Source organism: Podarcis gaigeae, assembly GCF_964106915.1.
Source record: "Podarcis gaigeae genome assembly, chromosome: 3".
In the NCBI taxonomy this organism is placed as follows: Eukaryota; Metazoa; Chordata; class Lepidosauria; order Squamata; family Lacertidae; genus Podarcis; species Podarcis gaigeae.
This window is the reverse complement of record NC_139680.1, coordinates 95,225,095-95,250,396: the sequence shown is the minus strand read 5'-3', so window position 1 is coordinate 95,250,396 and position 25,302 is coordinate 95,225,095. Positions and strand designations below refer to the sequence as shown.

At 42.7% G+C, this 25,302-nt stretch overlaps 2 protein-coding genes across 8 annotated transcripts in view; one reads left to right on the top strand and one right to left on the bottom strand.

Moving 5' to 3' along the window:
* The window catches only part of KCTD3 (potassium channel tetramerization domain containing 3), a 33,250-nt gene extending 27,935 nt beyond the window's left edge, over nucleotides 1-5,315 (top strand). Inside the window, exons 16-18 of the mRNA XM_083733259.1 lie at nucleotides 2,880-3,064; nucleotides 3,413-3,551; nucleotides 4,048-5,315. Coding sequence (XP_083589385.1) covers nucleotides 2,880-3,064; nucleotides 3,413-3,551; nucleotides 4,048-4,612 — 889 coding nt within the window. The 3' untranslated portion in view covers nucleotides 4,613-5,315. The remainder of the gene's footprint in view (nucleotides 1-2,879; nucleotides 3,065-3,412; nucleotides 3,552-4,047) is intronic.
* A 2,484-nt stretch (nucleotides 5,316-7,799) lies between these two features.
* The window catches only part of USH2A (usherin), a gene marked incomplete at its 5' end in the record, with an annotated part of 433,145 nt that continues 415,642 nt past the window's right edge, over nucleotides 7,800-25,302 (bottom strand). The window contains 8 exons of one of the 7 annotated variants that reach the window (XM_083732918.1): nucleotides 7,800-8,315; nucleotides 8,919-9,143; nucleotides 10,524-10,595; nucleotides 11,137-11,238; nucleotides 14,982-15,235; nucleotides 17,413-17,496; nucleotides 19,506-19,682; nucleotides 23,200-23,417. In XM_083732918.1, coding sequence (XP_083589044.1) covers nucleotides 8,226-8,315; nucleotides 8,919-9,143; nucleotides 10,524-10,595; nucleotides 11,137-11,238; nucleotides 14,982-15,235; nucleotides 17,413-17,496; nucleotides 19,506-19,682; nucleotides 23,200-23,417 — 1,222 coding nt within the window. In that variant the 3' untranslated portion in view covers nucleotides 7,800-8,225. Of the gene's footprint in view, nucleotides 8,316-8,918; nucleotides 9,144-10,523; nucleotides 10,596-10,965; nucleotides 11,030-11,136; nucleotides 11,239-14,981; nucleotides 15,236-17,412; nucleotides 17,507-19,505; nucleotides 19,683-19,714; nucleotides 20,213-23,199; nucleotides 23,418-25,302 lie in introns of those variants that run through there. The other 6 variants (XM_083732919.1, XM_083732920.1, XM_083732921.1 and 3 more) reach the window with 6 other exon arrangements.

The window sequence follows — 25,302 nt, the reverse complement described above, 5'->3', positions numbered from 1 at the left end:
CTCCCCTTCCGGCAGGACGTTCTGCTCCGAACTCCTTCCCCTCTCTGCTTCCTGTTCTGCTCTTTCTGACACACTGGCAACTCCACCCCCTTCACTCCGTTCCGACGGAGAGGCCGGTCCCGATCTCCAACCCCCACTGGGGATTCCCTCTTCGTTCCCCTGCTTCTGACTGCTTCCCTCTCTACTGCCCCTTGGCCTGACCAGGGGGGCTCCCTTTTGGGAATCCTCGGATTCACTTGACGGACTCACTGACAACCTCGGGTCGTCGTCGTCCTCTTCCTCGTCGCCCTGGGACCCCTCCCCCTCGCTCTCTGTCCCTGAAACCCTGACAATAATTAATAATAATTGTATGATTTACACCCCACCCTTCTGGCTGGGTTGCCCCAGCCACTATGAGTGGCTAACAGAATATGTAAAACATAATAAAATACCAAATATTAAAAATTTCTGTAAACAGGGCTGCTTTCAGGTATCTTCTAAAAGCCAGATAGTTGTTTATTTCCTTGACATCTGAAGGGATGCTGTTCCACAGGGAGGGCGCCACTACCGAGAAGGCCCTTTGCCTGGTTCCCTGTAACTTTGCCAAACATTCCCTACCCCTGTTCTACACTCTCAGCAAAGATAAAATTTGAGAATATGAGTCCCTAATTGGGGGGCTTAGTGCTGTGCTGATTTCAGGCAAACAGTGGCAGGAATGAAATATAGTATAAAAATTCCTGCCCTAACAAAAGCTGTTTGAACTCTTCTCTCTCCCACCCCCCCCCCTTGAAGTGGTAAAGATAACGTCCACAAAATGCATGCACCAGTTTCTCTCCACAAGGTCAAGACCAGCCCTGTATGAAAGCAAGTTTGTGTCGCTTTAATACTGTGTCACAAGGATTAGGACTCAAAGCTGTTTATTGCCTCTGGATCCTGCATATCATTTGCTAAATGTCGTCTTTATTCTGCGTCTATTTTTCAGCTATTAGATCCTTGGCAATGAGCAGAAAAAATGAGTGGGTGTCATGGTATCCTACTTTTGCAGCAGAGGGCTATGATTCTGCATGTCCAACCTATCTCTAAAATGAATTTACTCAGTTACAGGAATGTTTCAAGAACTAAACATTGAAAAGTATTTGAAAATCTGGGTACAAGGATATAGAAGGACAAAGAATCAATTTGGGTCTTGGCTTTACTCATAATAGTAAAATTTGTATTTTACAACCATAGCTTACCTGCAGGCAGGTTTGCATTTAACTTCCACTTTTTTAATGGGCATTTAATTATATCCCTTATTTTAGAGCTCTCTTCTGTTCCTCCCATATGCTAGTGTGTATTGCTACCTTTCATAAAATAATATGATATGTTGCTTGGCCATTTAAAAGTAAATGAAATCCAAAGACGTGGAAACAGCAGCTAAAGTGTTTTTGAAAGCCCTGGATACTAGTTAAAGGAAATAGCACTGTTCTAAAATTGAAACTGCTAGTACAACCAAGGCCACTAATAGTGATTCACCGACACACAGTATCTTTAACACATGGCCTATCGTTTCTTATTGCTTAATCTTGTAATGAATAAAACTCTTCAAGGGAATCAATCTTCTTTGCATCAAAGTTCATTACGTACAATCATAAGCAACTGTTAGAGAAATTAATCAAGAGTACATTTTCTGTGCACCTAGATTATCCCTTTGACAGCTTGTTTGTTTTTAAGCAAATAGCATTAGAAGCCTGTAATATGGTTGGAGGCCAAATTATCATCCCAATAAATGTTATAAATCACTATGATTTAATGTTCTGTTCTTGCACAGGAAGAAACTGCCACACGTTTATTAAAATTGGTGTTGTACTAGGGTAAATCTTAACATAATAACTCAAAGCTTGTTCAACTTTGACCTCTTTCTGTTCTCCTCCTTCTCTTTTGATTACTGCAGGCATAGTCTAATCAACCTATGCCTTCTACATGTTAATTAAACCTGCATTCATGTATACCCATTTTATCTCAGAAATAATTGTGTTGGTTATTGCTTCCCATGGCAGCAGTTTGCATTGGGTGCGTTCAGATGTTCCAGATTTTCTTTGGCGTTTGCTCTTGAACTGCTTTGAGAACATCTACTCTGCCATCTTCGCTAAAAAGAGACGGGTTCTCAATTACTAAGCAGAAGTTGTAGTCACAGGTTTCTCTTGGAATTACTTATGCAGAATTTTCAAAAAAGCATATGCCAGTTTATAGATCATTTCATAGAACAAATGCTTCCAGGAGAACCTTGTGACTACCACTGAATTTCCCACTAAATTTGGGGAGGAATTTTGGCCCTCTTGATACGGCATCATATGCAAGTTAACAATTTGTGATTTACCACTAGCAATGCACTGCAAGGATTCTGACTCTTGGCAGTTACATAGCTATTTATGGGATGGAAACAGTTTTTATTCTGCATCAGTATGGAGCAAAGCATTTTCTAGAACATTCTTTAACATATGCATGATGATATTATGGTATAGTATGGCCACAGTCTATAACCCTACAAGCACATCAGTGCCAGTTGCTGGCTTTGGCAGACCACATCTCATGAGCGCCCTGAGGTTCTTCCCACTTCCATAACTGTCACAGGGCTGCATTGCTGATTCTTAGCTTGCATGTCAGATTGGATATTTGGATAACTGAAAGGCATGGTGTGTTATGTAGTAACAGAAGTGTCCTATTTTGTGTGCACTCTTTAAATAAATTTTAGAAGATACTGTTGTCTTTGCGTTTAAGGATTTCTTCGTCAGGTAATAACACTTCTGTTACAATTTTTGTTTTACTAGTAATCTCTAAGCTTTTACCTAAAAATGAAAATGCCCCTTGTTTTTGCAGATTGGTTGACTTAATGTGCCCTTGTGCAATTTCTAATGCAGGATATGTGAAATTCAGGCTGTTGACTGTACTACCATTTCATCCTTCACTGTACGAGAATGTGAGGGATCCAGTCGGATGGGCTCCAGACCACGGCGCTACCTTTTCACGGGGCACGTGAATGGCAGTATTCAGATGTGGGACCTCACCACTGCTATGGATATGGTTAATAAGAGCGAAGAAAAAGGTATCTGCCTTGATGTGCAATAATCCAATTTTTCTATGAATGAAAGAAGCCAGATTTAGTAGCTATCCAGTAGGATGTTGTATTCTTCCTATACTGCAGTTCCAACCTATTGCTTAAAGCAGAGGTGGGAAGAAGGTAGATTGAGGATTTATTGGTGGATCTCCAGGTAAATTGCAGGAGATCAGCAAGGCTGGATAGCTAGGAACAGCATGCTAAAAGATGGCAGGGTTCTACTTCAGTATTTGGCTCAAACGAGACAGGGTGCTGATCTGGATGGGCTCTGCAGTGTGGGCAGAGTATGGCCGTTTAAATGCATGTGTGTCTGGTCTGTGTTTTTTCTCTTAAAAGATGTGGGTGGTCCTACAGAAGAAGAACTGCTTAAGCTTCTGGATCAGTGTGACCTGAGCACATCTCGCTGTGCGACTCCCAATATCAGCCCAGCCACTTCAGTGATGCAGCAAAGCCGTCTGCGTGAATCCAGCTCTAGGTATGTCCTTGCATGTTTGTACTGGTAAACTGTAATCCGAATCTTTTCATTCAGTACTTTAAACATTTTGAGACTTGGATTTTTTTTAGACATAGTAGTTCCCTGTTAGAACTGCATGTTACTGAAAGTGATAGCCAACATGAGGCATACTCAGATTCATTGATTTTTACTGGATCTACTCTTTAATGTGACTAATAATGTAGATATCAGCCAGAGAAGTCTCCTTTGGTACAGTCAGCTACTAACTATCAAAAGGTTACAAGCTTCATTTTTGTTAAATATGCAAAATAAGTGCCTCCCAGAAAGATCAGATACTTTCCCCCATTAACATTAATTTCCACTATCTATGTGTGGAATAGCTCTGGTAACATCACAAGAAACAGCACCATAGATTCTTGAAAAGGAGAATACCTTGTTTCTTGCTTGTGGTATCTGTTCAGTGTGACTGTGTTCATTAATACTGGTGCTCTTACTCATGCATATAAAATATTTTCAGCCTCCAGTTGCAACACCGTGAAATGATCCATGAAACCACTACATACGGTTCCATACGGCCATATAGGGAGAGCCCTTTATTAGCCAGGGCACGACGGACAGAGAGTTTTCACAGCTACAGAGAGATCCAGGCTTTTAATTTGAACAAAACTATGGTAGACAGAGGTATTCTTCAGAATGGCAACCAGAGTCCTGTACAGACAGAAGTGAAGAGGACAGGTGAAAACATAACTGACAAAAGGGCTTCAATAGCAGCACTTGAGATAAGAGCTACCAGAGCAGCAGATGGGGCAAGTGATGGTCAGAAAGTGCCCGAAAATGTATTGGAGTTGAAGAAACGAGGAACTGATGAAGAAAACGAAGCCAAAGCAGACAATAAAAAGAAAAGTGGGTTTGAAGGAGGAGGATTCCTGGGGAGGAAGAAAGCACCTCATCTGGTGTCTTCACCAAGTATTGTGGAAGGAGCTTCTGAAACATCTGGGGCAGCTTCACCATCACCTACAAAGACAGCAGTTTCCCCACGGCATAAGAAAAGTGACTCTAACTGCCAGGATTATACCTTGTAAAAATGCTGAAGGATATTTATATCCAAAATATATATCAAATGTTTTAAACACTAAACTGGATAATATGTTTACATTTATGTGTCTGTGGGCATCTGTAAGTCTGTGTCTTTCAAGATGTTCTTGAAGTAGAATAAAACAGGATTGGGAACACATCATTCTACACAAAGGACTTGGCTTCACAGCACAACCAACAGAAGCATTTTTAAAGTATTCTAAATTGATGTTGACTTCATATAACGATATGAAGTCATTCGTATAATATGAAGTCCATTTCTGGTACAGACTTTGATTTCAAGCTTTCTTTAATGGAGGCTGGCATGCACTACCATTTTTGTTGTAAGGGGAGCATTTTCTAATGTCTGTAACTCTGATTCCCATTTGTGGCTCTGCACATGCTAAATATTTAATGTATGTTGCCTACTTATAGGTCTTCAGTGAGTTCGGTCTCTCTTCATGCTTTTGTGGTTCCATATTGGGAATAATAATGGAAAGAGGGTGGCATGGCCACTTCATCTTACGTTTGCCTTTTTTGTTGTTGAGTCACCATATTTTTTACTAGTATTAATAAACTTTGTATACATCACCTGGTGCAATTTGTTAACTTAATCATACTGCAATTCTAAACATCTTGTTACTGATTTGAATGCTATAAAATATTATATTGCATATATTTGTCTTTAATATTAAAGTATAAAGAATTTAATAGGTGTGTATTATTTTACTTATGAGAAAAACTTACTGCTTACAAGACTGGCAACACCTCCTGGAAAGCATTAACAGTTGAGATAAGCAACAAATATTAGCAATAAGAGAGATTTAGATTCAGGCCATATTAAACTTGTGATCTGACTCTGCAACTGCAAGACATTGCATAGTATTACCCTTCCCCCCTCTATGTAGGGTAGCTTTGGAATACCAAAAGGAAGGCATTGGTGAGCTTTTACTATCTTCCAGCTTGAGCCAAAAGAAGTAGCTGACGTTAGAATCAATTTTGAACAATGGCATATTGTATCTCTCTCTGTTTACATTCCTTTTTCTTCCTGTGCCATGCATTCATATAGTTGGCCTGGAACAATTGAGATCTTTTCAGTAAAGCATAATCCCATACATTCTAGAAGACGAGTCAAAACAATGGATACACTTCGAGATAGACACTATCAGAAGCACCCCCACCATAGCATACCCCTCCGAAACAAACAAAGGAAAATCCTCACAACACTAAACAGGATCACAGAGGAAGGGGGAAAAAGTAGGCAAATTTTGCCCAACCACATCTCCACTAAGCCCCCAGCCCATCACACAGCCCAAAACATCCAAATAAAAACATGGCAAGCCAAAGGCCTACACCACCTAACAGACTTCCGCAAAAATAACAAGCCCATATCGACACAATTCAAGACCAACTAGGGGACACCCAAATACCCTGGCTAACAGAACACCAACTACACGCCTTCTTAAATAATCCAGCAGTAAAAGCAGCCACTAGGCCCTTAATCACCTTCAAAAACCTCCTGACATCCAAGGGACATGACAAGGGATGGTATCCACATTATACAAAATACTGCTCCAGAATCCCACAAATCTCAATGCACAATGCAATTCTAACTTTTGTGCAATAGTTAATTTATAGCAATATTCTGGATAAAAGTGCTTAAAAAGTCCAGCTAGTGGTCTGTCCAAAGTAATCCTAAACTACTCATATAAGCAATAAATAGGACCATAGGCCAAGATGAGTCAAAGAAACCCAATAAAAATATTGTTTAAAACCATTTATTAATTGGGATATTCTGAAATGTACTACTACATTTCTGTATATAATAATTAAAAATACTTAGTTTTAGCTTGCTTTTCTATGTAAAAAAATAATACACAAGACAGCTTTTAAAATAATTTAGTATTTTGTCCTTTGCTCAGCAAGTATATTGGCAGAAAAGAAAATATCTGCTATTTCAACTGGTAACATTAAACACAGAAAAAGCTCTAAATACACAATGAAATTACATTTCATAAACCATCTAACCAGAGTACTTGTATAAATTTTGGTGGGCCCAGTCCTTTGGGACTTTATGGTTTGAAGTGCACTTGGACTGAGTTCAAATGTAATTCCCTTTTCCTTATCAACAGACAAAACTACAAAGGTTTTATTGTCAGTAGCGCATATACAACAGTTTGCTACTAGAAATGATGTTCTACTCTTGTTCTTCCCAAGCCAAATCTTCAATTTTGGTGTAGGGTTGAAATGTTTATGCCCTTGCCACAGAAGACATGTGATAAGTGTAGCACTGAAAACTGCCTTACTGCTTCAAGGAATGAATTTTGTTATTATCAGTGGCATGATAGTAGCACCTTGCACCCAGCCCACAAAACTAGATACATAACACCTTTGTTTCAACCTGTGCCTAACAAAACAGTGATAAGATGACCACCTGCTACAGACAACGGCTAAAGTTAGCTATTGACACAGAACATACATAACTTAATCAAAGAAAATTGATGCAAAGTGATGTAGCTTATACCTAAACTACTAATTTCCTAGATCAGTTCTTTGGGACGATTTAGGCTACAATCCTGTATATATTTTTCTGGGGCTAAATCCCAAAGAATTCAGTAGGACTCAGTGCTAGGTATGGAACTGACCTACAAATAATTGTAATTTCAATCTACAATTCAGGGCAATCAAAAATATTTCAACACATAGCTAGGGAAACAAACCACTGCAGAATAAGAACTATAATGAAAGATTTGCTCTGACAGTAGTGGAAAATGTATATATTTTAAGGGAGATGCAAGAAATCGGCATGGTATGTAATAGGATTCTAATGAGACAAGATTCCACTGTACAAGTGAGTCAAACTGTCATTTCAGTAATCATTTTTTTAAGAAAGAACATACACCTGTATAAATATCAAACTCTCTACTTCCCTGACCATGTACTTTGGAACATCCCAGGACCAAACCGAAGTGGTCTAGGAGAACTATGGTGCTAATGGATGATGCAGACAAGGGAGGTCAAGACATATCTGCTGTTGGTGTGCCAAAAGTGGTAGGGTGAAGAAAATGCTTGTATCGGAACAAGTTGGGGGTGACTTGGATTCACACAATCCCAAACCCTCATGTTTGGGATGAAACAACCGCAATTTACTTTTTACTGGTTTCTTTTTGAAACTAAGACATTTTGACTGAAACGTTCAAAGCAAACTTTTACATATGTTGTAGCATAAATAAGCAGTGGCTCATTTTGGACAAATGGACCATTTCATCCAACCATGGTTTCCCTTCATACTTTTGTAAGTGGAGATTAAAATGTTTATAAAGGTTTCTGGCTCAGTTGTGCACATTTTTAAAACTTTATAATACATACTTTACTATATAAATAAAATTTACTCCATAAAAGCTTCATTGTAGGGTGAAATCTTACCCTTCTTAGCAATGCATTATCACAAGTATTATATGGTAATACTGACGCTGTTTAAAAAAATTAAAAATCAAGATAATTCATATTGGTAGGCACATTACATCTCAATGACTAAACAAGGCAAGTGTGTTCAGAATGGCTTGAAGAAAAAACACCTTCCATATTCTTCTTATGCCATCATACCAGTAGCAAAACTACTCACAAAGGTGTGTCCGTAAATGTTGTATGTTCTTTTGTGACAGTACTGAAGCCTTTTATAGCGCTCACAAGATCTTCATCATCCACATACTATAAACAAGCAAACAAATAAATTTACTTTTGTTGTTGTTGAAGAGGCTTATGTTCAAAGAACATAATGGCGGAAACTCTTCACCTCCCAACACCTTTCTAATATTAATTTAGGAACACTGAATTTTCAACAATTAAGTAGATAATTTAACTCTCTTAATAGGATGTGACTCAAAATCTAGAAAAATGAATGAACTTGCTTATATTGTTTTCCTCCCATATGGTAAGTTGTCTTTGTAAGCTTTCCATGCATGCCCAACTGTATTAAAATACAATTGCCATGTAAGTTGGTCCATTCATTTGTAACACTGGGCCATCAGTTGCTGGCATATTAATAGACCAGTGCATGTGGGTAAGTACATCTTAAGGTAATTGGGCTTTCCCTGTGCCCTGTATAAATTAGTATCAAAGGAGCTAGAGGAACAGAAAGCTTAGGAAGCAAAGGGTTATTGGCCAGAAGTGGTGGAATGCAGGGATTCATGACTCTACTAATATCTGTAGGGGGGAAAAGAGGGTTTCCTAGCATTCTCTTTCCGCTGGCTTTTATGCTACAGTTGCCACTGGCCCCCAAAGCTTATCGGTCTTCCCTTGAAAAGAACTTACCAAACCACTGTCATGGCCATGAATAATGGTATCCCAAACGGTATCTTCTATTAAGGATTTTTTGTCGTAGACATCAATAAGCTGACTGACACTCCGGTGTAGAGAACCTTGGGAATAAGTACGCTGCATCTGGCTTTGGCTTGGTACTGGAAAGCCGGAAGTACTTTGATTGCTATGAATACTCAAAGGGGACACTGGTGCTGGAATTTTGGTATCTGCTAATCCCTAGAAGCATGGAAGGAGGAGACAAAATCAATAAAATGTTGTCTTAGGAAGAGCTTTTACCAAACCATGTATCACCATACTGTGGCTTCCACTACAAAATGATCCCCTGGTTTCCATCAGCTGTCCTTAGCTGATGACCAGATGAGAGTTAATGTCACAATGCTGCAGGAGCCCATCTTCACAGCAGAGTTTATGACCAATAACAGAACACCATTAAACACACATGGCAAGGATCATTAGCACTCTCTTCAGCTATTGTTCCCTGTGGAAACCATAGCCTTCTGCAATGCAGTTTCACAAGGTGATCTCCTACTAAGCATGCAATACATGCATGTCATTGGCACAATTCCCATTTCACTCCAACAACAGCCTTTTGCTGAGCAGTGCCTGCAAGGTGAGCAGGGCCATTGGTTCACTAATGAATGACTGCTGGGGGGTTTAAGCTTGTAGATCAGTAGGGTCTCTAAAGATTCTGCTAATATGGGTTATGCCTAGCTTTGTACATTCTCTGCTTTCATAGTTTGGTCACATAGCTCTCCCAGTGACCTGCCCCGTAAAAAAAAGCCCACAGACACAAGCAGGCACTGCAATCACAGCAAACCCAAGAGATGAGGAAGCAATGCCACATAGTTTATCACATAAAACACCAGACGGTTCCAATTGCACTCTAAAGGGAGAAATGGACAGACTCTCAGACAATGGAAAGGTTCAAAACATGCCTGCAAGCCTGAACATGGCTTGCTCTTCTAGAAGATGTTGGGATTAAATAAGGATTTACTGAATGAAAATGCAGCTCTTCTGGGTTTGACTCTAACACACTAATCACTTGCTCACATTCATGCCCAGGAGATCGAAGGAGCTTCTGGAAACCACAGAAGGGGATAGTGCTCTTGGGTTTGGGTCCTGTTTACAGGCTTCCTATAGGCATTTAGTTGGCCACCCATGAGACAGGGTGCTGGACTAGATGGGCCATTGTCCTGACCCAGCAGGCTCTTACACTCTTAATATGGATATTATGGTTATGGATTGAGACTGTTTGTGTTAGCTGTAAATACTCAGCTTTTCAACCTCCCAAGTGTAGCTTATCCCAAGTTTGTGATTTAATGGAAATCAACTCTCTTATGTTCCAAAACACAACAACCCTGTTGCATCAGCCCAATTTCAATTTTCTTAAAGAAACCCATTAGTTCTGCCTGAGCCTATGTACCCCAGTTCCACACCTGCTCCATTACCTGGACAATGAAACACAATACAAGAGCATGCTCAGCACCACCCCCTTTTCCGCTATAAAGTAAGTGTCATGCAAAAAGACTTTCATGCCAACACTCAAGAAAATTGCAAGCGCTTGGTCGCCCAGGCTGGACCCGCACTAATCACTACCTCAGCGTGCATTGTGTAGCTTTTGAGAGTGACGCTGCTTGAGGACTCAGACGTATCGGCAACCGTCTCAAACTGAGATTAAAAAGGGAAGAAATGTATTAATGGCATTCCTAAATGACCTGGGTGCTGTGACAAATGCTCTACGGGAAGGTTAGCTTGCAATGAATGTCTGCACTGCGCGGGCCACAGAGCCAGCAAGGAGGAAGCCCGTGAAACTCCGGTGCCATCAAGCAAAGCGATGTTGATCTGTAGCAGCTGAGGAATCGCCCCATTATGCCGAGTCAGAAAAATGGGAAGGTATTTGCAGTGAAGGCTTATGGCAACTGAAAGCCAATTTGTTGCTCTCGGAGGCAAGTTTCGCTAGCATTTGTATGGGACTGCAGTGGCTGAGTGTTCCAGATTCAAGCCAGTAATTGAGTTAGGTGTAAAAAACTGCACTTACAATTATCTGCACCTTATGCCGGGTGACCTTGAAAGCGATAATAAAACAGAGCGACTCCCTCAATCTAATACAGTGGTGGGGGTGGGGGATGGAGGAAGAAGACATTGCCTAGCGGTTTAGAAATATATCTTTCTCAATGTTTATGCAGACATATGCATCACAAAGGCTTACCTTATCTGAGCTCTGTGATACTTGTGAAGACGAGATGACAGGGACTTGTAAAGAAGTAGCAAGAGGAGGCTGATGGCAGGGATTATCAGTGAAAGAGGGTTTCTGCATTATTATTTTTTTTGAAACATCATAGGTGCAGGAAATAAAGGAGGAGAGGCAAGGCAACAGAGAAGACAAGGAGTTAAAACAGAGGAGATGGGGGAAAGAGCAGCAGTTCAGACAGTTAACCTTCCAAAGGCGAAGGGGAAGGAAAACTAGAAAAGAGAGTGAATGGAAATGCGGCTTTTTTACATGTAAACCTCTCTCAGCTGTTGACACACTCAGAGCAGAAACAAGGTTGTCCTGTCTATGCTTTTAGTTTCCCTTTGAGGTCAGAGGTAGCTGGCAAATCTCGATGGGCAAGCTTGCTTTAATTTATACAGTGGTGCCTCGCAAGACGAAATTAATTCGTTCCGCAAGTCTTTTTCGTCTTGCGAAGCACGGTTTCCCATAGGAATGCATTAAAAATCAATTAATGCGTTCCTATGGAAACCGTCTTCAGACCAGGTCCGGGGACAGTCTGTCCCCCGACGTCTTCTGAAGGCCGGCAGGGGGCGAAAGTCTTTGCTCCCCCCCCGCCTGCCTTCCCGGGACAGCGGAGACTTCTCCGCTGTCCTGGGGCGATCTTAAAATGCTGGCAGGCGGCAGTGAAGCTTTCGCTGCCGTCCCCCAGCATTTTAAAAGCCCCCGGGACAGCGGAGGACTTCTCCGCTGTCCGGGGCGATCTTAAAATGCTGTGGAGGAATTCTCCGCTGTCCCGGGGCGATTTAAAAGCCCCCGGGAAGGCAGGCAGGGGGGACAAAGACTCCCCCCCCCCGCCAGCCTTCAGAAGAGGTCCAGGAAGCGCTTCCCTGCTATCCCGGACTGCTTTTAAAATGCTGGTGGTGGGGAGCAAAGCCTTTCGGCCCCCGCCGGCCTTCCTGGACCTCTTCTGAAGGCCGGAGGGGGGAAAAAGGCTTTGCTCCCCACCGCTAGCATTTAAAAGAGGTCCCTGGAGATTTCCCTATGGGCTTTCTTCTTGCGAAGCAAGCCCATAGGGAAATTTGTTTTGCGAAGCGCCTCCAAAACGGAAAACCCTTTCGTCTAGCGGGTTTTTCGTCTTGCGAGGCGTTCGTCTTGCGGGGCACCACTGTACTATATTAATTAAATTTATCAAATAAACAAAATACCCCATAATGGTAATATATAGAACACAATAGCCTAAACTTATATACTATAACAATTTCAAGTTCACTGTTTTAAAATGGGTCTCTCTCCATTCTTTCTGCCCCCTTGCTGATGATTCACCCACAGGCCACATGTTTGGTGTGAGGAAAGACCTCACATATACACTGATAGCCATCTGACTGCCCCAGGTGCCTCCCTTGTGTGTAGGAGGGATACATGTGTATGCCAGTCCACCTATAAGGCCCTTTCTCAATGTATGGGCAGCAGGAAGCATTGCCAGCATGATTGATGCTTGTGAGCAGGGATAGCCCAGAGCACTGGCAGAGGAAGGGGGGGTGAGACACAGGCCAGCCCTGCCCCCGCCTGCTCTCCACCCCCCACTGCCAGAGCATAAGCTCCACCACTGGCCCAGGGGACCCCCTCCCACCCAGGCCTAGCTCATTTTCAGTAGCTGGATTTGAGCTGCGAGTGGACTGGGGGTTCCTAGATCCCCCCGTTTGGGACTGAGAACATAGCAAAGTGTTGGTAATGCCAGCAGCTAACGTTGTAGCTTGGAGGTAGCACAAAGCCTTTGTGTGCAAAACGTCCCAGGTTCAATCCCTGGCATCTCCGCTTGTGGCATTGAAAAAGTCATGTCTGAAACCCTGGACAGCCAGTGTAGTGGACCCAAAATGGTACCCGACAGATGCTGCTGGACTCCAGTTCCCATTAGCCACACACTGTCTGGCAAGTGACTAGGGATGATGGGAGTTGTAGTCCAATATCATCGAAAGGACATCACATTGGCTACTTCTGCTGCAGGCAGCACTGTGCTATATACATCCATGGTCTTACTCAATATAAGGCAGATTCCTTTGCCCGTAACAAGGTTAAGCGGGACCAAAGGAAGGGAAGGATCCTGGGTATTTTGAGGAGGAGACCACACAGTGGTAGAGCACATCCTTTGCATGCAGAAAGCCTTAGGTTCAGTCCCCAGCATCTATAATTAGGGCAGGGAAACATCCAGGTCAGAAACCCTGGGCAGCTACTGCTAGTCAACACAAAGTTAGCTTGACCAGTGGTCTGACTTGGAAGAACACCGCTTCAAATGTTCCTAAAGGCCTATCTAGACTAGAAGGCAGAACAAAGAATAGGGGAGAATAGCTTATTAAGCCATTTCATTGAACTTTTTACAGCCTTGTAACAAGGGGGTGCCTGAATTAAGCATTTACAACACTCAGGTTTTTCTCTCCCTACTGTAATACCTACTTTTCACACATTTTGGCTTATTATAATCAAACTGCATCCTCAGTTTTTTGTTTTTGTTTTTACTGGTGCTCTTGAGCCTTTCTTTCAGCTACAACTGACTATTCCTATAAAAGGCAAACCAGCCTATTTTCAAACCTCATTTTACTAGTTCAGAAACTCAACTAAAATTGATTAAACAGGCCCTAATTTAGCCTTTACAATCCACCCAGAGTCACCATAGAAATGTTGCTGAGAGCAGCATCCCCCAGCTCCTGAGGGTCATTGTTGAAACACAAACATTTTCCTTTAAGGCCCCCGCTTGGCCCCCTAACTCGGTAATGCTCAAGGAGTAGCCACAGCACTGACAGGTCCTTAAGGGGCCACATAAAAATTAAAATTGTTGACTTGCTGCGCTCTTTTAAGAGGCTTTTAACAAAGGCTTGAGCTGCGAAAATGACAGAAACATTTAAGCATGCTGTGCAGTCTGAAGGGGGTGGGGGGAACACAGCACATGTGGGAGAGGGGGAAATGGCTAGCAATATAATTCTGCAACGATTCCCTTTAGAAAGGCACAAGGCACAGATAAAAGCGGCTGCTTCTCTCTTCAAATACTTGAAGACCTTTGCCAAGTTTCACATCCTGAGCGGTAGGCAGAGTTATCCTCTACTTAGGTGTCATCTGGCCAAAGCTAAGTATTTTAAAACTCCCTTGTTTTCAGTGTAGAACTGCAGCCAAATATGACAGCCCCATGTCACACGCCAAACATTTAGGCACCCTTCCTTGGGCAGCGCATTTCTCCAACAGTTTGTGCTGCTGGTTGCGAAACACGTGACATGAGTACACATGGCAAAACATTATGGGAAGAGGGGAGAATACCACAAAGACCTCCTGCTTTTGTCCTCTGCCCCATATCAAGCAGCAAACCATATCAAGCAGCATGTGCTTAGTGAATTTGCTTTAAGTGTTGGAGCATAGGAAGCTGCCTTAGATGACACCGCTGGCCTCTCCAGGTAGCTCAGTTGGTAGAGTATGAGACTCTTAATCTCAGGATTGTGGGTTTGAGCCCCAGGTTGGGCAAGTTTCCTGCATTGCAGGGGGCTGGACTAGATGACCCTCGTAGGCCCTTCCAACCCCACAGTTCTATGATTTCCCCAAATTACTTTATATTAGTTCACATTTGTATGGCTGCCCCAAGGCGTACGTTCTCTAGGTGGAGGGAGAAATTGCGAGAGAATTGCTTAATGTGAACTAGTCACTGCCGGGGCAGAAGCTGCAGTTTTCCCTTCGGACAAAAAGCTTCTCCATCTATATGTGCATGTGTGGGCAGCTGTCTGCATGCTTGCATTAATGCATGCATGCATGCACATGTGGGGAGCATGCCTGCAAAACAATTCACAGTCCAAGCAGCGTACCATGTGCGTCTCTCCTTGTGAATAGACACTCATCGGCGACATCCTCTTTTGAAGCGGGACTAAAGGAGGCCTTTCCCGTGCATACGGCTGCTTGCTGATTTTCCTCTGCAGGATCAGGGACAGCAGAACTGCTAAAAGGATCAAGCCAAGGATGGCCATTAGGACCACAAACCACAGCTCTGTGTAGAAGGTTGCCTGCTTTGCCTCTGCTTCATGCTTATCTCCCGGGGTTGTTAACGCAGGGCCTGTGATATCTGGGGAAGGAAGAGGGTGGACACGCATTATTTTAGAGAGAAAATGTAGTGTGATCTAGCTTCGCCCCGATTTGATTTTATAAGGTGTTGGAAAGATGCTGGTGGCTGTTTGTCACACTCTGCTCATTTGCAAGGGGCTGCAGTGGCTCAGTATGCCAGTGGGTTGGATCATAAAGCTTAGTGCACTCTGGAGACTGTGTTTTAAGCCCTGGCATTGCTACTTGGGTTGGAAATCACCTCTGCATTGGCACCTACCAGGGAAGAGAAGGGTGTGTGTGTGTGTGTGTGTGTGTGTGTGTAAAAGCGAAGGCTGATTCATCGACGTAACCTTGAACAGCTGAAACAATTATCAGGAGGTAGCGTGTGTGTGTGTGTGTGTGTGTGTGTGTGTGTGTGTGTGTGTGTTCACATGAATATATGTTGCAAAAAGCTTTCTTGCACTCAAGCCAAAAACACCACAACAACTGTGTCCATTTAATCCTTGAAGGGGATTTAAAAGAGGGAAGTCTGGTGGGAAATACTTTTTTTAAGGAATAAGTTTTAAACAGGATAGAATAAAGAGTCTCAAAGGGGTCACTGGTCTCTCTAACAAAGGGTGTGCATTCATTCTTTCTTTTTGAAAAAATATAAACCACTTGCTGAAAAAAAGTTACGCAAGAGGTCTATAGAGTCTATTTTAGATAAAGCATGTCTAAAATAAACAGCACAATCAAAAACAAATATGCATCAAACCATCATTAAAAAACAAGGTAAGGTTAACAAAATATTTTAAACAAAGGTAAAACAGGGGCTTGCTGCAACGGAAAATTTTCAGCAGAGGCAGGGAATTCCTGAGCATAGGTCCTGCCACTCTGAAAAGGTGACTTTTCAGGAGCAGACATTACCTTGTAGTGGTCTGAAAATAGAAATCATATTCCATCTCCTAGTTTCTTTTGTGGGCAATCAGTTCAAAAACTGGAGACATGAAGGAGGTGCTTCTAACACTCCAACAAATGGGTATAGGAGCTATCCTGCTAGGCGATTTTATGTTTGTTTGTTTGTTTGTTTGTTTGTTTGTTTGTTTGTTTGTTAATGGGAGAAGTTGCAGTTTCTTTTTCTCCCTGGAAGTACCCTCCCTGAAGAAAAAATAAGCTATGAGTTTTAATTGTTTGTTAGGCAAAAAAAATAATAATTGGGAAAGAAACAAGCCACCCCAGTGTTCTAACTCCACCACTAATGCCCTGCTCTCATAACTAAAACATAACTAAAACCCACATGAAGAACAACACTGATTATTTGCCTAAACCTCCCTTCCCCTAAATCACTGTGATTTTGGAGTGGCCTTGGAAAACAACTCACTGTGTCCAGCAAAATGAAAGAGTCCTCTGTCTCTCTCCCTATCAAGCTCTGGCCATTTCTCCAGTCAGTTTGGCTTTGTTTCTCAGAAAATAAGAGGGGAGGTGGAAAATTTGTGCTTTTGGATAAACCAGGGGTCTGCAACCTTTAAGACAAGAAGAGCCACTTGGACCCGTTTCCGAAGGAAAAAAAACTGGGAGCCGCAAACCTCATCATTATAAAAATAACTTTTTTGTCCCTTTTTTATTATTTCTTTGTTTGACCCCTCAGAATTACTCCTCCTCATAGAAATAAACGTTAAATTAACAAGTTACCTTTTTGTGTGTGTGTGTTCTTCATTCCCCTTCAAAACAGTGACCAGCGTACATGCCCCCTTTCAATGCAGTGACCAGCGTACATGCCCCTTACAATGTAGCGGGTGGGCGGGCGGGCAGGAAGGTGACGTCTGCACGGTGCGTGATTAACGCACGCACCGCCCCCATGCGACGTCACAGCCAGTACAGCGCCCGCCACAGTGAGGAGTGTCGGGGCGCACAATGCGCCTCCTCCCCTCGCTAGTATCCGCCCCGGAGCCGTAAAAGGTGTAAAAGAGCCACATGCGGCTCCGGAGCCGCGGGGTGCAGACCCCTGGGATAAACCAAGTCTGTAAAGCCAATTGGAAGTTTAAGGGGTCCATCTAACCCACCTTGAAATGCCTTATTAATGGTGTGATCCCACCCAGGTACACAGAATCATGATCTGAATCACTTCATTATTTGAGAGACACACAGAGCCCGTGTGCACCAGTAATATTTGACAGCAAATCCGCACGCAATGGCAAGGAGGAGCCTTTGTGAATTTACCGATTCCTGTAGCAGTGTTGTATTTGATCACCGGTGTTACCGCACTTCCTTGGTCAGTGGTACAAGACACCTGAAATGAATAGGCTGAACAACACTGTATGATTAAAACATGCACACTGTATAGACTTCTTATACTGTCATTTTATTGTTCTGCTTATTTAATTTTCTAAATATGTCTGCTTTAAACCTGAGGCATGGCCTGTCACCAGCACTGATTGACAGAAACCTCCTTTCCCCCTGCCTGCCTGCCTGCCTGCTTGCTTGCTATGCTCATAGTGCAGTGCACCAATAGGAGTTTCACCAATAGGAGTCCCTCCCCTACAGTCGGTGTGGCCAGCCCAAGACATTTCAGCACAAAATGGCTCCTCCCTCCCCACCAGGGAAGAAGGGGTGAGTAAAGATCTACATCAGGAAGGAATGGGGAATAAAGTTCTACATTGGGATGTGCTGCCTCTGTGGATCCTGCCACCTGAGGGAGTTGCCTCATCTTGCCTCAAGGATGGGCTGGCCCTGCCATCCAGGGCATCCAGTCATTCTTCCCCTGCTGGGTGCAGGGCCTTCAGAAAGAGAGGAATAACAGCCCTTCAAACATAGGACTGTCCTCTGCAATGTAATCATTAGCATATAAGTTCTAAATTTTATGAAAACAGCATCTCCTGAAGATGGAAAACTCCTCTTATCGTCTCCCTATTAAGTATTTTAACTACTACTGCATGTGGTATGGTTAATGCCTTCCCACTAAGGATATTGCAAATATTCAGACTTGGGTGTGATTTTCTGTGTCTGCAGAACATAAAGTGAGAAGGGACCAAAAGAAATACTCTTACGTTGCCCTAGAAGCATAACGAAGGGTTTAATAGGCAATAAAGGAGGTAGCTGATCTAGAGCCCATTGTATGTTCTGATACTTGCATAAAACTCTAAAGGTAAAGGTAAATGAACTCCTGACCATTAGGTCCGGTCACGGTCGACTCTTAAGTCCCCCTCACACCTCACTAGCTCATGTTGCTTTACTGGCCGAGGGAGCCGGCGTACAGCTTCCGGGTCATGTGGCCAGCATGACTAAGCCGCTTCTGGCAAACCAGAGAAGTGTATGGAAACGCCATTTACCTTCCTGCTGGAGCAGTACCTATTTATCTACTTGCACTTTGGCATGCTTTAGAACTGCTAGGTTGGCAGGAGCAGGGACCAAGCAACGGGAGCTCACCCCGTCACAGGGATTCGAACCGCCAACCTTCTGATTGGCAAGCCCTAGGTTTGGTTTATACCACAGCGCCACCCGCATAAAACTGTACTTGGCTTCAATTCAGGGAACAGCTCTATACACATGAAGGAATCTGTCAAACAGATTCCATATTTCTAAGGCCCGAAAACCACATTTCCCAGCAGTCTGTTGGGGCGTGAGTGTATTTTTCCCTTTCATCTGACAACAGAAGTCTTAAATACCCCTCACACCTCACCAGCCTGTTAGCTAAGTAATGTTAATTCAGGGTCAAGGTACATGTTGCATTTAATGCATAGTGAAGCAGCTGCATCTCCATTTTTCCTTCACTTAATGATAGGCCCAGGGGGTTTTATTGCTAGCAGTACTCCAGTGCTCAAGGAGAGGAGGCCTCAATTTGCTTTGGTCTGCACATGCTGATAGATACCCTCCATCCCCAATCTAAGATAGCTACAAATGTCAACTGTCTCTTTGCATGTACTCCAACAACACTAATTCCATGGAGGATACATCCTATCAATGGATACCAGCCATGATAGCTATGCTCCACCTCCTCCCTCAGAGACAGTGATGCTTCTGAATACAAGTTGCTTGATACCGCAGGAGGGGAGAGTGGCCTTGGGAGAACAGGATGCAGAGTAGATGGGCCACTGGCCCAATCCAGCAGGTTCTTCTTATGTACTTAATTTGAGACCGACCACTGATTTCCAGTAGGTCTACTCTGAGTATCACTTGGAAATCACTCTATAGGTTGCTGCCTTGAGGTTCACTTGATCCAAAAGGTGGAGTGCAAATTGTATAAAGGTACCTCATAAAACTAGATATATATGTGACGCATTAGCCAGAAACAGAATTGTGAAACTCAAACTGACTTTTGTCGGATGTCCTTGGCAGATACAGAGTGGTGTCAAAGCCGCTGTAGATGCGTTGCCCTCCCTCCATTAGCACATATTCCTTCAGCGGCCCATTCAGTGAGAAGGTGTGACTCCAGTCAAGGTAGAGAGTGGATAAATTGCTGACAACTGTAAATGGAGATTCGTACTGAGGTACTGGCAGAAGAAAACAGACAGAAAAAGAGTGTCCTTTTTTTATAAATGCCTCTTTAGTTTTTAGAGATTAAACACATCTGTATAAGATCTAGAGCCATTTTCACACTCTGCTATGGAGCAGGAAGACACGATATGAGCACGTGGGCTGCTGCAGTTGGAGGATACTAATGCGTAGTAATGTTCAGGACTTTTCACATACATTTATTCAGTAATAATCCTTAGAGGACCACTTGTTAGTGCCAGGAATAATCATTTTTAATGCAATTCAACAAGCTCACCTGAAGTCACAAGCTGCTCTGTTGTCTTTGGATCCACCTTCCCAGGAGCTCCCATAAGGAGGCTGATAGGAAGATGACTGACAGCTCCAGTTAGAGCTTCCTGGTTTGAACCTGCCAAAGAGCAGGTCCTGAACTTCCTTGAATCTGCTTTTCAACACTTGTTTCCTTTACTTTGTTCAACCCTGACTCTCACATCCTTGCCTACTTCTTGCCTGTTTGACCTTGGCTTTTTCCCAGATCCAGTGATGTTACCTATTGTAGAAAGAAAAGGATGACTATTCCCATGTACCCAGGCCCCTGTAAGGCTACAGTCAAACCTTGGTTGTCGAACGTAATTTGTTCCGGAAAACCATTCGACTTCTGAAATGTTTGACAACCAAGGCGTGGCTTCCGATTGGTTGCAAGAGCTTCTTGCATTTAAGCAGAAGCCACCTTGGACGTCCGGGTTCTGAAAAACGTTCAAAAACTGGAGTATTTACTTCCGGGTTTTCGGCGTTCAGGAGCCAAAATGTTCAAAAACGGAGCTGTTCGAGAACTGAGGTTTGACTGTATCAGGAACACGGGGGGGGGGGGGAGAGATGGCTGCTCCCATAGGTACATGGGGACACACATATTTTCTGTACAGTTATGAAGGAAGGATGTTGCTGAAGAGTACTGCACTTATTGGTGCCACAAGTTGGTGTCACATGTATTTCAGCCAGAATGGGCCTTCCCCCATATCTATACATACAATAAAATTGTAAGGATGTCATCAAACTGCATTTTGTGTGGCTGCTGACAGGTAGCACTGCAAAATACAGCGTGGAGGCAAGCTGGGTTCTCAGAGCTGATGGACCACCTTAGCAGTGTTGGAGGCTGAGGAGGAGGGAGATGGAGAAGGGTGGCCAGGCCAGTAGGTGACTCAGGTGGGAAGTCAACATGACCCATCAAACAAGTACACAAGCAGAGATTTTTTAAGAGAATTTTTTTGTGAGCTATGCAGCAATGGCTGGTAAGGTGACATGGGTGGGGCTTCCCAAAACTGTGAGTCACTGCTGCTTACCAAAAGGGAAAGGACAAGTGTGGGGAGCTCAGCGTGGCAGCAGGAGCACTGGATTGTGGGGGGAAGGAGGTGGCTTTGGCATGGTGTAGGGGGAGAGGGGAGGTGACTTTGGCAAGGAGAGAGAAGGGGAAGGGGGTGGCTTGCCTAGGTGAGAAAGCAAGCGAGCAACCCAGGCAAGTTGTAGAGGTTTGGCAAAGTCTAAGTAAGAGAAGAAGGGAGGGAAGAAGGGAGGGGTGGTTTTTGCAAGCTCTGCAGGGAGAGGATTAAACTTGGGGAGTAAGGGTAAGGTTGGCTTTGGTGAGGGGGTTGGTGAGCAAAAAGAGAAGAGGCATAGCACCTAATAAAGACACAATAACATAATAAACTTCCATAAAACTTAAACTTAAGTTCTAGGTATAAAGCAAGATTGATCATGAACTATTTCACACATAAAATATTTCAGAGAGAACACATACTCTTAAATAGTGTTTGCAAAAAATGCACTGCTGTTTGGACAATCCAAATCTTTGGGTGGTCTGGGAAACACTCTCCCCACTGAGATGCATCTAGTCACATCATTGTTTTCCTTTAGGAAACAGGTGAAGACATACCTGCCTCAGCAGGCAGGATGAAGGGAATGGTGCCTGAAGTAATTTATGAGTTGTTTTGATGCTGCTGCTTTTTTAATTAGTTGTACAGAAATAATTGCTTTTCAGTTTTTGTGCTGTGCAATAATTATGTTACCTATTATGTGGTAAACTGCCATGTGGCCTTTTGGTAAAGGGCAGTATATAAATGTCTTAAACAAACAACAAACAAACAAATAAAATAATGTTATGCAGAATGTGTGAAAGGATCAGAACCGTCCACTTGGACAGTACTAACTCATCACAACTTGAAAATTTGCAAATTGCAATTGCTGGAATTGGGAGCATTCCCATAAATGTGCCCGGAACATTGAATACGTCTAGAGCTGTTAATTATCTTTAATATTATTAAATACACAAGGAAGCCATTTTTCATATTGAATTAATATTTAAGGTAATTTAATCTAAAACAGTCAATGGAGTTAACTCCCCCCTCCAAACTATATTCATTCAAGAATAAATTATATCTTTTGGCATCCATTCATTTTTATTCTTTTGATTTTTCCTCTCAAAAAATTACTTTCAAAAATAGTTAGAGAGTATTGCAAATAGCCATCTATTTCACTGCTCCAGATAATTAATCAATAGCATCATACATAAGTATATAATCAGACACTCTTCTTGAAATACTGTGTTAGATGAAAGTAACTTTACGGACACAAGGTGGGTATGTTCATTTGTCATGATTCTGGCTCTGCGCTAAAGAAAAGAAGAAAGCCTACAAGTCAGTGACTCCTTCTTTTAAATTATGTGTTTCAGAACCTACCAAGGAAAGAGAAACAAAGAACCCAGGGTGCACATACAAGAAACCTGAGGAGCTGATGGAGTTAACAAGCTGAATAAATTAATACAGCAATTAACTAACTAGACTATATAATCAGTGTGACCTGTAATGATGGCTCCTAGGAGGCCAACCTTTCATTGCAAACCCATTGTTGTAAAGCTGCAGAGAAGTCTGCTTTTCAGATCACTAATTTTCAGTAACTTTAACACTGAGTTAATAAGGAATGTGTTGAAATAAATGTCCAGCCAAAAAAGAAACGGAAAAAAGGCAGTCTTCACCAAATAAAGGTCTTCAAAGGCAAGCCAAACGATATAGCTATAATAGCATTATTTGGGCTGCCATTATTTTGCTTACCAATGGTTGATTAATGTACGGTAAGCCTCTAGTGTGAAGTTGGTGGAGGGACATTGCTTTGGTAAATGGCTCCTCCCAGCTCTTATCACTTGCTCTTTGAAATAAAATAGATGGATTGCTCCTCACTGTCCCTTCCCCACCATGTACCACACTCTTTTGCCGTCTCCACCATTGTAAAGATGCTAAGACAATCGAATGCTTACACAACATGGCATGAACCCCAAATGGTATGTCGCAACCATAGAGATGATTAAAAACAATAAGAAACAAGATACAGCAAAACTAAATATACCAGTGCCTGCCACAGTGATCAGTGGCCAAGGACAATATGAGTTGTGGTTCACTAACATCAGGGGGGTCACACGTTCCCATTCATGCTCTAAGCATATAAAGTGGCAGAACACATTTCTTATACTCTCCTGTATTAACTCACCTTCTTTTTTGGTAGTGAAGCTGATCCATTCTGAAGCAGTGCTTCCTACTGAATTGTAAGACACCACCCTCAGGTTGTAGGTTGTATAAGGCTGTAGATCACTCACATTGGAGTGTTGGCCATCTCCCGCATATTTCACTTCAATAGGGCCAAGTTTGCAAGCTGCTTCTCTTGGCTGCAAATAGGAAGGGCAGGATGTGTGCATGTGGAGTTCATACCTGGAGGAAAAGACGGAAGCACTGATGAGCCACAATTAGCAGGTAAACACAAACTTACCTTTCCTGCTTATGTGTCTTGATGCTGGTCAAACACAAGGACCTGCTCTCAACTTAATTAAGTTGCAATTGCTGCAGAACTCTGCACATCACATTCAATATTTTAACAATATTCTACATTCATTGATGATGATGTATTGAATTTTCTAGTCATTTTATCTTGGCCAGGGCATCCCAGAGCATCTTACAACCAACCAAACAATGATTATTGAAAACTCAACTGTATGCCAGTATTGAAAATATTGAAGTGATAACTTTTTAAGGTAACTAGACCTGCATGTCTAGGGGTCTCTCCAGATCCTTAGTGCCAGCATCCTATTTACAAATGCTTAGACCCTAATACATTATAAGTCTGGGAAAATGTTACAAATTCTGGCACACCAACAACAAATTTCTAAAATCCATGTCACAAAATAGTGTGTTGTGTTTTGAGTTTTCCAAACTAGTTGGTAGGGGGGAGGCTAGATGGTAAACGGTGCAGCGGGGTAGGGGTAGGGCAAGGGCAAGAAGAAGAAAAGGTCTATGTTGATTTGTAGACAGTAGTATCTATATTGACAGTAGTATCTATACTGATTGGTTCAAAATTGGGAAAGGAGTACGACAAGGCTGTATTTTGTCTCCCTGCTTATTTAACTTATATGCAGAATTCATCATGCGAAAGGCTGGGCTGGATGAATCCCTAGCCGGAATTAAGATTTCCGGAAGAAATATCAACAACCTCAGATATGCAGATGACACAACCTTGATGGCAGAAAGTGAGGAAGAATTAAAGAACCTTTTAATGAGGGTGAAAGAGGAGAGCGCAAAATATGGTCTAAAGCTCAACATCAAAAAAACGAAGATCATGGCCACTGGTCCCATCACCTCCTGGCAAATAGAAGGGGAAGAAATGGAGGTAGTGAGAGATTTTACTTTCTTGGGCTCAATGATCACTGCAGATGGTGACAGCAGCCACGAAATTAAAAGACGCCTGCTTCTTGGGAGAAGGGCAATGACAGGCCTAGACAGCATCTTGAGAAGTAGAGACATCACCTTGCCAACAAAGGTTCGTATAGTTAAAGCTATGGTTTTCCCAGTAGTGATGTATGGAAGTGAGAGCTGGACCATAAAGAAGGCTGATCGCCGAAGAATTGATGCTTTTGAATTATGGTGCTGGAGGAGACTCTTGAGAGTCCCATGGACTGCAAGAAGATCCAACCTCTCCATACTGAAGGAAATCAACCCTGAGTGCTCACTGGAAGGACAGATTGTGAAGCTGAGGCTCCAGTACTTTGGCCACCTCATGAGAAGAGAAGACTCCCTGGAGAAGACCCTGATGTTGGGAAAGATGGAGGGCACAAGGAGAAGGGGACGGCAGAGGACGAGATGGTTGGATAGTGTTTTCGAGGTTACCAGCATGAGTTTGACCAAACTGCGGGAGGCAGTGGAGGACAGAGGTGCCTGGCGTTCTCTGGTCCATGGGGTCACGAAGAGTCGGACACGACTAAACGACTAAACAACAACAACAACAAAGTATCTATATGCCTGGGATTTTTCCAAGACTGTCAGTTCCAAAGGAACAGATAATTAATTTGCCTAGTTTTCTTAGGCACTGATATTCATTCTTGATTTGTCTAAGGAAAATTAAGTTTGGTGGCATCAACAAGACACTGACTTTTTTTTTTTGTATTTGCTAGTTCATATGCTGTAATCACCGTGATGGTGAGGGTTTACTAAGCTATAAGCCTCTAATTTGGCTATATGTGAATGATAGCAGGTCATTGCCTGTATATCCCTTGTTGTATATTGTATATTGCCCTTCATCCATAGCTCTCAGGGCAGTTCACAA